This window comes from Galeopterus variegatus, unplaced genomic scaffold (assembly GCF_000696425.1).
Source record: "Galeopterus variegatus unplaced genomic scaffold, G_variegatus-3.0.2 Scaffold716, whole genome shotgun sequence".
Lineage (NCBI taxonomy): Eukaryota > Metazoa > Chordata > Mammalia > Dermoptera > Cynocephalidae > Galeopterus > Galeopterus variegatus.
In genome coordinates, this window is record NW_007726827.1 from 221,393 (window position 1) to 235,152 (window position 13,760).

At 38.3% G+C, this 13,760-nt stretch overlaps 1 protein-coding gene across 2 annotated transcripts in view; it reads left to right on the forward strand.

Moving 5' to 3' along the window:
* The first annotated feature begins 616 nt into the window (after positions 1–616).
* ESD (esterase D) overlaps positions 617–13,760 on the forward strand; it is a 29,214-nt gene continuing 16,070 nt past the window's right edge. Inside the window, exons 1-5 of one of the 2 annotated variants that reach the window (XM_008571763.1) lie at positions 617–682; positions 4,670–4,718; positions 6,798–6,872; positions 7,926–8,014; positions 13,358–13,456. In XM_008571763.1, the coding sequence (XP_008569985.1) occupies positions 6,805–6,872; positions 7,926–8,014; positions 13,358–13,456 (256 nt within the window). In that variant the 5' untranslated portion in view covers positions 617–682; positions 4,670–4,718; positions 6,798–6,804. Of the gene's footprint in view, positions 683–1,040; positions 1,261–4,669; positions 4,719–6,797; positions 6,873–7,925; positions 8,015–13,357; positions 13,457–13,760 lie in introns of those variants that run through there. The other variant, XM_008571764.1, reaches the window with a different exon arrangement.

Below are 13,760 nucleotides of genomic sequence, written 5' to 3' on the forward strand. Positions count from 1 at the left end.
AAGGGAGAAAACAGGACATTGATGGAGTCCCTAACCGAGTGTCTGGTCCTCGAGATCCCAAATGACACTGGTTTAACTCCAGCTACCAAGCAGTCGAACAGGAAAGATTTGGGGTGGGGGACAGGGGAATTGAAATTATGCCCTGCTTTCTAAATAATTTCAGTTACAGGGAAACCCTTTCCACGAATTAACAGAGCCAAACCTCAGGTTTACTAAAGTCTGGGCTTCTTCCTGCCTTCTCTGGGACGGTTCTGGCCGCGCGTAACAGGCTGCTGCCAGACAGTGATAAGACCCTGCTGCACCCCCACGTTCCTCTGATCACAGCAAGCGAACAAAAGGCGCGCGAACAGCGGGAGGAGGCGAGGCTGCCCGCGCGGAGGCCGCCGGGAAGTTCCAGGGAGGAAGGGGAAGGGGCTGAAGAGGCCACGTTCCTCTGATCACAGCAAGCGAACAAAAGGCGCGCGAACAGCGGGAGGAGGGGAGGCTGCCCGCGCGGAGGCCGCCGGGAAGTTCCAGGGAGGAAGGGGAAGGGGCTGAAGAGGGGCGGGACCGCGGAGTGGGGGCCGAGAATGGGCAGGTCCGGGTGAGGGCGGGGCCTGGCGTGGGCGGGGTCGGCGGCCATGTTGAGGCTCCGCCTTTCCCTTCCGACCGCATCTAGTCTGCGCTGCCGACACTACCGGAGGTAAGAGTGGGTCCGGGCAAGAGGCAGGTGGTCTTCGGCCCTCCTGGTTCTGGGGCTGCAGCGGCGACACGGCGGGGCTTGGTCGGGGCGGATGCCGAGACCTATGGCGCTGATGTGTGCAGGCACAAGCGCGGAGACGACTGCCCCAGGCCCCGAGCGCTCCAAATCGTGGCAGGAGACCAAGGACCTTGTCCAGTGACGCGGCGCCTCCGTCCACACCCCGTTTCCTTCACTGAGCCTCCAGCAGTGTGTAACTCGGGGCGTTCAGGCGTGCTGCGTCCTAGGTGGAACTCCCGTTTATCCAGTGCCCGCTACATTTAAACAGCTCTTTACGTTTTACAGTGACTCTACCCGCCCTCCAGACCCGCAGCCACCGCCCCAAGTAGATGCGAGGTAGATGTGTACCCATTCTAACCAGAAACAGGCAGCACCCACAACCCAGGCCGCGTCCACGTCGGGGACATGACCAGTCACACAAGAGCACGGGTCAGGAGCGCTCACCAGGGGATCCCGCATCTTTGGAGTTGGGTGATCTGTTCGGGTTGTAAAGTGTGCTCAGAGTTCTGTAGGGGCTTGAGGTAATTTCCGCTTTTGTCGTCAGGGAGATGGCATTTAAGTGAATTTTGAAAGAGGGCATTAAAACAGGTGGCAGGAAAAAACAATGGCTCACATTTTGTATGCGTGTCATAGCAAGCAGTGTCCTAAGCTCTAGGGCACTGAATTAACTTATTTAGCTCCTGGGACAACCCTAGCAGATTGGTAGTATTATGTCCCCATTTTGCAGATGGGGAAATGAGGCATAGAGAGATTAAATAGTTCACCCGAAGTTATGTAGTAATAAGTGGTGACACCAGAATTTGAACCTGGCTCTAGAACCTGCTTAAAAACGTTATACCATGGCATTGAGTAAAGCCACTCATAAAAACATCCAGGCCATCCTAGAAGTATACATAATTGGGTTTGACTGAATTAAGGTAATAGAAAGTGAGACCAGAAAAATAACGTGGGACCAAATTGTAGACAATTTTTAGAGCTCCGTGAAGAAGGTGTTTGCAGTTCATGGATGCTATATTTTTTCCCCAGAGTGGATTAGAAATTTGTATGTGAGCAAGCTATGGGAATTTTTATGAAGGAAAAGAGACTGCTTAGTACACAAGTAAAATGTGACTGAAGTATATAAGGAGTTTTGTTCATCCTCACTTAATCTTTTTTTGTGTGTGTCAATAATCCTAAATAACTTCAATTTAATAAAGTTGTAATGGCATTAAACTTGAAGAAAATTATACATTTAACTACATTGTCTTCTATTTCAATGACTTACTAGTTCTCAGCTATGGGCCTCAGAGCTGAGTGAGATTAGCTTTCTGCAAGGTCAGGCATTTTTCACCTGCTAATCATTGTGGGCTAGCTAACTGTGTTTTCAAAAATGACTAACAGAATATACTTAACACTACTGAAATATACACTTATTAATGGTTAAGATAGTAAATTTTACGTTATGTTTTTTATTACAGTTTTGTAAAAAATTAAATAAAAATGGCTAACAATTCTATGTAGTTCGTGTTAGCCCTGAAGATGAGCTGTTTGTGGGGATCCATTGAGCAGTAAATTAAATGGATTAAAACCCTAGGCTTCCGTGCAGGATTGATTGTAGTGAAACATACTAGAAAGAAAGGAAGTAGGAAGCTATATATAATTAGGGGGATGGCTTTGGAAATTCAAAGAAAGGGTAACTTTGAGACATTTCAGAAGTGGATTAGGGAAGACGGGCATGAGTCTGGCAAAGGGAGGCAGAGAAAAAGAACATTTTTGAAGGTTGGACATAGAAGCTTAATTTTAGATGTGTTGAGTTTTATTAGCTAGTGACATATCTCGTTAAAAGGGTCCAGCAGGAAACTTCAGTTCGGGTACTAATGCTTGAGAAAGATTGGACATAGAGATGCAGATTTAGATTCTTTCACCCAGAAAATGTAGTTGAAATTTAGGGGATGGGTGTTAGGAAAAGAGTGTGTAAAGAGAAAAAGAAGGGGAAATGGGAGGAGAAAGAGTGGAAGGGAAGAACCCAGATCTGAGTTTTCACTGAGTGGAAGGGGATTTGAACAAAGAGGTGGTGGTAGGCAATGCCAGTTGCACTGTGGTCCACTGATTTGGGGGAGACTTGTCTAGGTTGTTACTAGCCAGTGGAGTGGGACACACTGGAAATGAAGAAATAGATCAAAATACAATGAGTCATAGAGAATGGGAACAAAAAACGAGTAGACATGGGAAACTTTTGAGACTCATGGGAAGAAAGAAAGAATGGGTATAAGTACAAAGAACTCAGATTTCTGGAGGTGAATGACATTTAGCTTTAATAAGTAAAGGAAGAATAGTGATATTTGGCCTTTCGGGGAATGGATGCTTTGAGAATCAAGACAACTTTCTTTCTTTTTTTTTTTTTAAAAAAGATGACCGGTAAGGGGATCTTAACCCTTGACTTGGTGTTGTCAGCACCACGCTCACCCGGAGAGCCAACCGGACATCCCTATATGGGATCCGAACCCGCGGCCTTGGTGTTATCAGCACCGCACTCTCCCGAGTGAGCCACGGGCCGGCCCAAGACAACTTTCTTTTTAAATAAAAAAAAAAATGTTGAAGTAGAATTTGGAAGTATAAGATGTAGTCAGCTGCTGAGAGTGAAGAAATGGTTTTTTCTTTAATGGTTTTTACCTGATTGGTTTGTCATGTATCATGCATGGAGAGAACCTTCGAAGAATATTGATTTTCACTAACATTCTAGGAAAATTGTGTAACTCTCACTGGCACTGTGAATTTTTGTTTTTGTTTTGGGGTTTTTTTAGTGGGGAAAAGGGGGGCTTTGTTTTTTGTTATTCTGCCCTATACTATCACCCCTTTTCTCTGAACCTAAAAAATATGTATCTGTTCTAGAGCCTAACTGAAACATATCTATCAAATGTCACATAAATGCTATGAAAGTTTCCATATGTTGCTTTGCCTCCCATGGATTTGTCACCCCTTTTCCCCTGGGTGACAGAGCCGCCAAAGATTACTCAAAGCCCATCTCTTTTGAGCAGTGAGAAGCCCCAGAAAGGGGTTAATGTCCCAGAACCCTCAAGATAGAGGCATTCCTGCCATTTGGGAAATTAACCACGAATTGGGGTTCTCTTCCTGCATTTATTCTCCAGACCAAGAAGTTACAGGAAGAGACATAGGTGGGGTTTTGCTAAGTACAGTTTAACAAGTTTTACAATAGAAGCTGGTAACATTCAGTAAAAACAAGTCAGATGACCTTCTGTTAGGCAATTAAGTGATCCACTAACCAAGGCTTGATTTAGCCGACATTCCTTTTCCCTCTAGCAGCTTTTTAGTAACTTTATATATCAATTAGTAACTTGTCTGTCTTAGAACCAGCAGCCTTGCTGTGTTAGGATTCTTATCTTGCAATAGGGACTCAATGCCCTCGGGGAAATTTCCTGTCCTTTGCAAGGTCAGTATTTGAAACTGCAAGGCTTTGGAAAACCAGGCCCTGTGAGGTACATTTGCTTTATGAATCCTCTTCATCCATATATGTCTTTTGTCCTCCCCACATTACAAGTTTGACCTACAAATCCGGTCTAACCAGGTAGATCTGTCCTCTGGTTTCCTAGGCCCCACTCCTGTTTTCTTCACTCTCAGCAACTGACTACATCCTATACATCCAAATTACACTGTAACATTTTTTTTATTTAAAAAGAAAAAAAAAACTTTCTTCATACTCTTACTCCAGCAAAAGTTCTTAGCTGCATACCAGGCCTTGTGGCAAAATAGGTATTAAGGTAATTAGATTAAGGGGCAAGGTAAAGTGGTGTGTTCCATCAGGTAGACAGTCACTTACCTCAAAAGTAGAAAATGTCTCTGTTGAAAATGTGTAAATATATATAACCTCTGTATATAATCGTTGCTGTGAAAAGTATACTCCATTTGTAAACCTTTTGGTCTTTTTTGTAGGATCATCTGCTCTTTGGTGCAGACAAAAAACCAGGTAGCAATTAGACAGGTAAATTAAAGTTTTATTGTTTATGTGTTTCTCTGAAAGTTGAATGAAAAAAATAATAATTTGGCTTAAAATATGTTACTTTTCATATAGAAAATTTTTATTGAAAAATTAACCACCTAGTGTATCATGTATCATAATATATCACAGTATATCATATCTAATTCTTAGCTTATGTCATATTTTTTGTTAAGCCTAATATTTTCTTTAATTTGTAATTGAAGATAATTTCTAAAATAGGTGGCTAGAAAAAAAAATTTTTTTAGAGCTTTTGTGGTTTTTTTTTTTAAAGGAATTTTACCAATTAAAAAATATATACATATTTTAACATTTCTTCTGGCCAAATGAAAAGTATTTGGTTTTGAATTTTAATTAAGGAACATTCAAAGAGCAAAGGAAATAGACAAATTTGGTTTATTAAAATAAATAGGCTGGCTGGTAAGCTCAGTTGGTTAGAGCATAGCCTCATAACACCAAAGTTCCAGTTTCGGATCCCCATACCAGCTGGCTGCAAAAAAAAAAAAAAGCAAAGTAAAGAATGACAGAAATAAAGGACAAACTAATTTTTTAAAGTTTTACATAATTAGTATGTAAAAAGTTCTAAAAATTTTTCATTAGTTCAACAAGTATTTATCAGGTACCTCTTAAGTACCAAATATAAGCTCAGTGTACCATATTTCAGGAAAGCAGACATGGTCCCTTCTAGGTTTAAGAAAATCATTCTTTTGTAGACTAATTCAGCAAATTAATTTTATTCCTTTATGTCATGTATGTATATTAAAACTGTACAATGTCTATCTCTTTAAATTCATTGTTTATTTAAGATAAGATCATGGACAAGAATAGCTGAAGATAATATTCAGTGATTAACAACATCTCATGGGAGTTTAAGAATTAATCTTTTATAGATTAGCCTTTAAAGACTCTATAGAGAGGCAGAACAGCATGGTAGCTAAGAGTAGGGGCTTTGATGTCAAACTTCCTGGGTTCAAATCCCAGTTTTCTAACCTAAACCAAGTATTTGGATTTATTGAAGAGATTATTTAAAGATAGGATCAAAACTATTCTCATTTAGAATTTTCCAAAGACATTTCCGAAATTAACATTTAAAAATTACTGTTATATATTTTTGTAAAAGTAATCTTAGAGCTGCAATTGATCAGACCATTTCACTGAGAAGACCACCAGTGGTAATACCTGTTTCTGGTATCTTCAGTTTTTTATTTAGTGTGTAAGACTTACTGATTTGTATTTTAATTCAGTGCTACCAGAGATGGGAAGGGACTACTTCCTTGAGAGTGTACGCATCAGAATCTGTGTGGTTCCTCTTTGCTCAACGAGCAGTTATAATAAAGATGTTTTTCCAATTTTTTCCTGTACTGATTATTAAGCAATAATAATGTGTGCTATTTTATGTATAAGTTTAAAATTATTTTTATATGGAAATTTGGAAGATTTGTTGGAGAGAAAAGAAATCAATTACCAAACCTCAGAATTTCCTAATGACAAGCTGTACTTTTAATTCACTTATGTTTTACAGTTTGGTTTGTTTTAAAAGAAGTGCTGATTTAAAAGCTTTAATCACTTTCTCTCAAAAACTCTCATATCATGAGTAATTTAATCTAGTTTAATATATAGAAAAATACTAACCTGTCACACTTAAGTGTTCTGTAATGTTGTCTGTTATTAAAATCATTATCACATCATTTTCCTCCCATTTTTAAATCAACTGTAATCAATCATACCAATTCAATGACTTTTTTGTTGCAGTTGATAGGAAGACTTAACAATTTGTGAATCTTCTAAACTAAGGTTATCAGTAACTTTATTTTCTGCCTCCTTTAAAAAGAATTTGGGCAGCCTACAACAACAGAAAGCCTGCGAATAAATTAGTAATGATATATTGTATCAAAGTACTAAAATTTTCTAAAGTGGGTAACAAGTTTAAGTTTGTATATGAAAATTGATCAGTTTCAGCTGGAAAACAGTTGTGTGTTCAGGTAGTTTATCTGAAAACAATTAGTTTCAAGTTTTTCAGGAACTAATTCCCTATAAATTAATGATATTAATCTTCACTAATAGGAAAAGAATGGCACTGAAACAGGTTTCCAGCAACAAGTGCTTTGGGGGATTGCAGAAAGTTTTTGAACATGACAGGTAACTGAAGAAGATCTAAATTTAGATATCTCACATTCTGTTTGTTGTTCTATTTTTGAACAAATCTTTATCTATATATTATGGTACCTCATTTCATTTTTAAACTTGCTTACTCTCCCTCTATGGTTAACTATTTGACAGTTTCACCAGACTTAATTGGCTGTAGCTTTAACTGTGTGAGGTAAAGAGGAGCCTAAACAGAGAAGGTAAAGTGATTATCTGTGAAATGTGTTACATGAGAAGGTTATGGGGCAGGGAAAAACTGGTTTTTCATAACAAAGTTTGAGTAAGTATTTACTGTTTGTAGTAACTGATTATATGTACATGCGTAACATTAATAAAAAGATAGCTGTTTATCCCGAAGTAATAAGAGTTGACTTCAATCTGTGCAATTCTTTAAACAAACTCATGAGAGATAATTGTTGCATAAATTACTGTTTACATGGAAAAATACCTATGATGTTTATCAAAATTGTCTTATCTAATTGCAGTAATAGTGATTGTGGTAAAATAATAATGATGAGAGAGGAAATTAAGGATATGTGGTGCATTGCAGTGCCCATGAGCAAACAGGAAATTTAAGATCTTTAGAATGCATGCTTCATAAAAGCTGGTTATTTCATACATCTCTGTAGAGAAAGAAACATTTTTCCTTTAATAATGTAATTGCTGCATTGAGGATTACATTTATTTATTCTTCCCAAGGTGACTATGTGCCATGCAAAGCATAGGCTCAGGTTAGTTAAGAGATCCGTATGCTAAATCTGCCCCATTCTTTAAGAGACAAAGGATATTCCTTAAATTTTTGTGGCATCACTTATTTTGGACATGCATAGGCTCAGGTTAGTTAAGAGATCCGTATGCTAAATCTGCCCATTCTTTAAGAGACAAAGGATATTCCTTAAATTTTTGTGGCATCACTTATTTTGGACATTGACTCACTTATTTTGGACTTTTACTATATATCTTGCTTTTTACAAGGTGCTTAATTATTTTGTTTTTGTCTTGATTAATGAGGGGGATTAATATTTTGTTGGTGATGTTAAATTACAGTGTGGAACTGAACTGCAAAATGAAATTTGCTGTCTACTTACCACCACAGGCGGAAACTGGAAAGTGCCCTGCCGTATATTGGCTGTCTGGTAAGTGTTATGCAATTGAGTTTTGTAAAGGAATTTCTTTTTCTTTTTAATTGGTTTATCTTACCCTTTTATCTTGACATATTGGTATGTTTTCTGAGCCATTTATAAAAGACTTTAGAGGCCTGTCATAGTTTACTCTGGTACTTTATCCTGAGAATAATTTCAGACCTATTGAATTACATTTTTTTTTTCTTTTTCAGTTAGACCAGGTAGTTTAGCAGAGAATGTAAAGTTTTGGATTCAGTGGCAAAGGCTTAGAAAAGTTGTTTATTTAATTTATACCTACTCAGGCTTTTCCGGGGTTTGTGGGGACTTTACCAGTCAAATAGAACAACATTAGGTGAAACTAGGACACCATGATACACTAATTAAAAATCAGAGAGAAGTAAACTCTTAAAGTATTCTCGAGAATATCTTAATTGAGGAGTTCCAGTCAAGATGGTGGAATAGATGTTCCCCAGCATTACTCTCTCCCACAAATCAACCAATTTAAAACTATAAAAATGTAACAGCAGCCAAGCTGGGGCCGCTGGAGCTCAGGGGAAGAGGAGGAGAGACCTATGGATTTCATGAAGGCAGGAGAAGCCACGATGAGAGAAAGAAAAAACCGCTCAGAGCATTGCAGGCTGTCGCTGCTTTAAGGCTGCAGCTGCTGAGTGCATGGAGCAGGAGCCAGCAGAAGCCACAGCTGTGCCCTTCAGATGGAGTTGCTTGGAGGCAGCAGGGGAGAAGAGGGCCTTGCTGGCCCCTAGAACAGCAAGACCACTAATAGGGTTCCCGTGGACCCATGCAGGAACGAGGAGCCAGAACAGCTAAAAAAAGGGGAGCCATTCAGAGGCCAGTGAGTCATCGCAAGGGACCAGTGCACGCCCGTCCCCTGGCCCCTAGAACAGCAAGACCACTAATAGGGTTCCCGTGGACCCATGCAGGAACGAGGAGCCAGAACAGCTAAAAAAGGGGAGCCATTCAGAGGCCAGTGAGTCATCGCAAGGGACCAGTGCACGCCCGTCCCATGGGAAGTGTTTGGAGCACAGGCGGTGGGGGAGACAGGCCTACCAGGAGAACACTGGGACACAGCAAGGACAGCCAATCTGCCCCCCAATCAGTGCAGGGCCACTGACAAGAGACTGGTTGGGAATGCAGAATTGCATGAGATGCAGTTTGATGATAAAACTCAGGCCCAGATCAGAGTTTTTATACAACCCAGGTGCACTGGGTCTCTGGACAGCTGGAAGTACCTATAAGGTCAACCATTAAACCCTGAGTGGCACAAAAAGCCTTCCCTAGGAAAACAGCAGCAAAGCAGCAATATAGCTTGACCACACAGCTCGAGTACTGGTTCCTACAGGAAGTTCCCCAGTTTTAGAATTAAGCAAAGGACAAAAAATTAGCTTGCGGACTGGGCCCCCTGCCCACAACCAGGCACACCGCCAGCACCTCAAGGCCCCACCCAGGAGCCCAGGGCATAGAGCCAGGGACAGGACTCCCCACAACCAGGTACACCACCAGCGCCAAGGAGCATGCCAAAAACATCACCTGCATGTGGGTGGTCCACCACAGTAACCATGGCTGCCACAAAAGTGGCTAGATGTTACAACCACCACGCAGATGGTCCACCAGCCACTGAAGTGCATTGACACAAGGAGAGCCACCAGCAAAGACCAAAGAAAAGAAGAGAATGTCTCTCTTCACAAAGCCCATTCCAGAGTGACAGAAGAAGCATCTGCTCTGTGATAATATTGGGGGACCTGAACACACCACTCAGCATTGGACAGATCATCTAGGCAACAGGTCAACAGGGTAACCATTACTCTTTCAGAGGAAGAGAAGAAATCTAGGGTTATCAGTGGTGGGAGGGGAGAGGGAGTAGGGGATAGGAAGAGATTCGATAAGGGGCATAAAGAATAAGTACAAGTTGTAACAATATAGATACTAGTAATATTGATTTGATCAACATATGTCAGCATTGAATCACAAAAGTATGTATAATCAATTAAGATTCAATTAAAAAAAAAGAATGTCTTAATTGGACTCCATTGAACTTCTCTGGCAATGATCTGGAAAATCACAAAACACGAATGCTTCTTAAACAGTGGTTAATACTAAACACTGAGAGAAAGATTTGACACCACTAGTTTTGAAACTCTATGCTAACTTTTCTTTCACAAGATGGTGGCACTTCATCTTTAGAAGGAAGTAATTACAAGAGGAGAATCATAACAACCAAATCATGTGATGGAGTACTATTTTAATTTTGCTTACTTAAAATTTTGTTTTCTTAAAATTGGTTCTTATAACTTTGATTTAACAAATCCTCCCTTAGTTATAGTTCATCAAGGATAAGCCCTGAATACCAATCTTTACAAATGAGAATAAATATTTTAAAAGGTAAAAGTTAGGTGCATATCTGATTTTTAATTCAACAAAGCATTTCTGTGATTGAATGAACAACAATAATTTTGCTAGAATAGCATTAGGTATTGCCAAAAGCAAGAGCAACAAAATTAGGTATCTAATTGTTTTAGTAAATATAATATTGTATAGCTAAAGATGATCTTAGAGTAATCCATGGGGAAAAAACTGAGGCCCAGAGAAGCCAAATATTGTCCAAGGCCACATAACAGTGTGAGGTTGAACAATTTTTCTGACTCACAGTCCAGAGCTGTATTGTCTTCTCTCCTGGTCTTTTTGCGTTTTGTTTCTGGAGAGAGCTACTAAAATCATATCTCTTGGTTAAAGAATAATAACTCCAATCAGAAGCACCAGGGTATTGTGTCATAGATACTGTAGTAGTAAGGCCTTAAATTCCTAACCAAAATTGAAAAGTATATCATCTGAGCTTTATGAATATAAAACATAGAATTTTTATTTGTTTAGATCAAATGACAGGACAGTTTCCTTAGTGAGATGCTTAAGAACAGATGGACCTTGGAAATTAAGTTTTGATTTTCCAAAAAAAAAGGTAAGGTTGCCTGACCAGTGCTCTTGAGAAATGATGACAAAAGAATTTTGATGACAAAAGGTTTTCTTTTCAACAAGTTGAAGGAAACAGTGACAGAAAGATTACATCAATCGTTATATTGCTAAAATTGACAAATTAGCTGAAATCAAAGTGTCAATATTGAAATCCTAGAAGATGGTCAGAATGTAGTGATTCATATCTTTCCCAAGTCTAGGTTGTGAAAACAGCCCATTAATAACTATGTACCCAAGAGAATTGAAAACATATATTCACACAGAAACTTGTACATAAATGTTTGTAGTATATTATGCGTAGTAGCCAAAAAATGGAAACAACCAATGTCCAGCAACTAATGAAATAATAAAGTTTGTTATATCCGTACAATGGAAAATTATTTAGCAACAAAAAGTAATACGGTCCTGGTACATGCTACAACATGGATGAACCTTGAAAATATGCTAAGTGAAAAAAGCCATTCATGAAAGATTGCGTATTGTTAAATTTCATTTATATGAAATGCCCAGAACAGGCAAATCCATAGAGACAGAAAAAGAAATACTAGTGGTAAAGTAGTGTTTGTCTAGGGCTGAGGGAGGGATAAATAGGGAGTGATTGCTAGTGGGTGTGGGGTTTCTTTTTGGGGTGATGAAAGTGGTAATGGTTTCATAATTGCGAATATACTAACAATCACTGAATTATACACTTTAATGGGTGAATTGAATGGCATGTGAATTATAGCTCAGTAAAATTGTTACCAAAAAAATCCAGTTCTTCATATAAAATATAGTTAATTAAGTAGATTTTAATTAGTAACTGTATTTTCTAGAGAGTAATCCTTCTAGTAGGATTATCTTCGTTTCTGTGAATCTACAATTTACTCCCTATTATTTTAATCAAGGAATTTGTGTTCTAACTAGAAAATAACAAATTTTTCTCTGGTATCTAACAAATTTACATTTCTCAAGTGCAAGACACTGCATTATGTTACAGACACAAGTCAAAGGACTTTACATGTTATCACATTTAATTTTCTTTATGAGGTAAAAATGAGCAATACTATCCCCGTTTTCAAAGGACAGAACTGAGGCTCAGGATATTCAAGTTGGCTAGTTAATACGTAAGTGGCTGAGTGACACTTAGAATCAGATTCTGTCTGAAATCCAAAACCCATGCCTTCTACACCATGATTCTGCCTCCTTTGAATGTGTTTATGTTAAGTTCAGCAAAATTGCTGACCTTTGGTCAGTTTGGGGGACAGTCTTCCACCATGATACAGGTCCAGTATCTCTGGAAGACGTACTGGGAAGGAACGTGGTAGACATACAATGTGACCTTGTTCGTCTGCCATGACTGGTGAAAGTCTGTATGTCCTAGTGATAGTTTAATCATAAACTCCCATAATATTTTATCCAATGATGCATATAACTTTGTGTCTTATAATTATTTATTAATTTAACAAATGTTTATGGGCAACTACTTTGTAAGTCTCTGTGCTGGCTGTTATGGGAATAATTAGCAACTATAAAAGTGTTTTGTAGTTAATTTGTATTGCATCATGCTTATCAATAAGCTTTGATGTTGCTAATTATCAGATGTAGTGGGATATTTAGCATTGGCCACTGGAAACGGGCTGTTGGAAAAGGGATGTTAAGTGACGTTTAGCTGAAGCATTGATTGCTAGTTCATTCTTGGCCATTCTCACATCATTGTAGCATTAGGTACTAATGAGTAAGTCATCTTCTCTATCAAAGGACTGAAAAGCATAGAGCTAGGAAAAATGACAGAAATAGTTTTAAAAACTGGGCTAAAACTCAATTTAAGTAAGCTTTATGGTCACCATTACTCTCTCAGTTCCGTGAGGAACACAGAGATGATTAGGCTGAATTTTGTTGCTGATAACTACCTATACATAAAAAATACTGTTATTTGTATTATGACAGCCATAGTATTAGCTCACTGCTGTGAATATTTACATTTTGTTGTAGAAATGGTACCATGTTTAATTAGCATGTTTGAATAACATCTCACTGGGGTTGTTTTAATATTGGCCTTATGCATCATATTGCCATTCTACAGTTTGAAAAGTTCTAAATTCCTAAACCTATTTGACCCAAAGGATTTCAGTAATTGAAATTTTAGTAAGTAACTTTAAAAGGTTATAGAATAATTTAGCCCAAGACAATTCCTAGATTAATACTATTACAAATTTCTTACAAATTGTAAGAAAGAGAACTTTAGTATCTTACTCATAATCATTTCTAAAGCAAAATAAAATTTTTAAATTAATACCAAGTGAGATTGTTTTTTCTGTATCATAAAAAGATTAGAGCTTATAAATCATTTACAGTATAGCATGAGATAACAATATTTTTGATCTTCAGGTTTGACTTGCACAGAACAAAATTTCATATCGAAATCTGGTTATCATCAAGCTGCATCAGAACATGGCCTTGTCGTCATTGCTCCAGATACCAGCCCTCGTAAGTGTTCTTGCTGTCGAGATCCTTTATAAAAATCTAAATTGTTAAGACTGGGTTATAAGTAGTATAGTATACATTATGCAATTCATTTCATATTTTTGCTATTATCTCTATTAATCTTTCAAGTGACATTATGACTGTAAAATACCATTTTCCTCACTGAATTTTACTTATATCCTGGCTCTTAGGAGAGGGGACAGTTTGGCTATTCCCATTTTACAGATAAAGGTACTTCAAAACAGAGTGATTGAGCAACTAAATTCGTATATCATATTGAAGGTACTGTCAAAATAATAACATATAA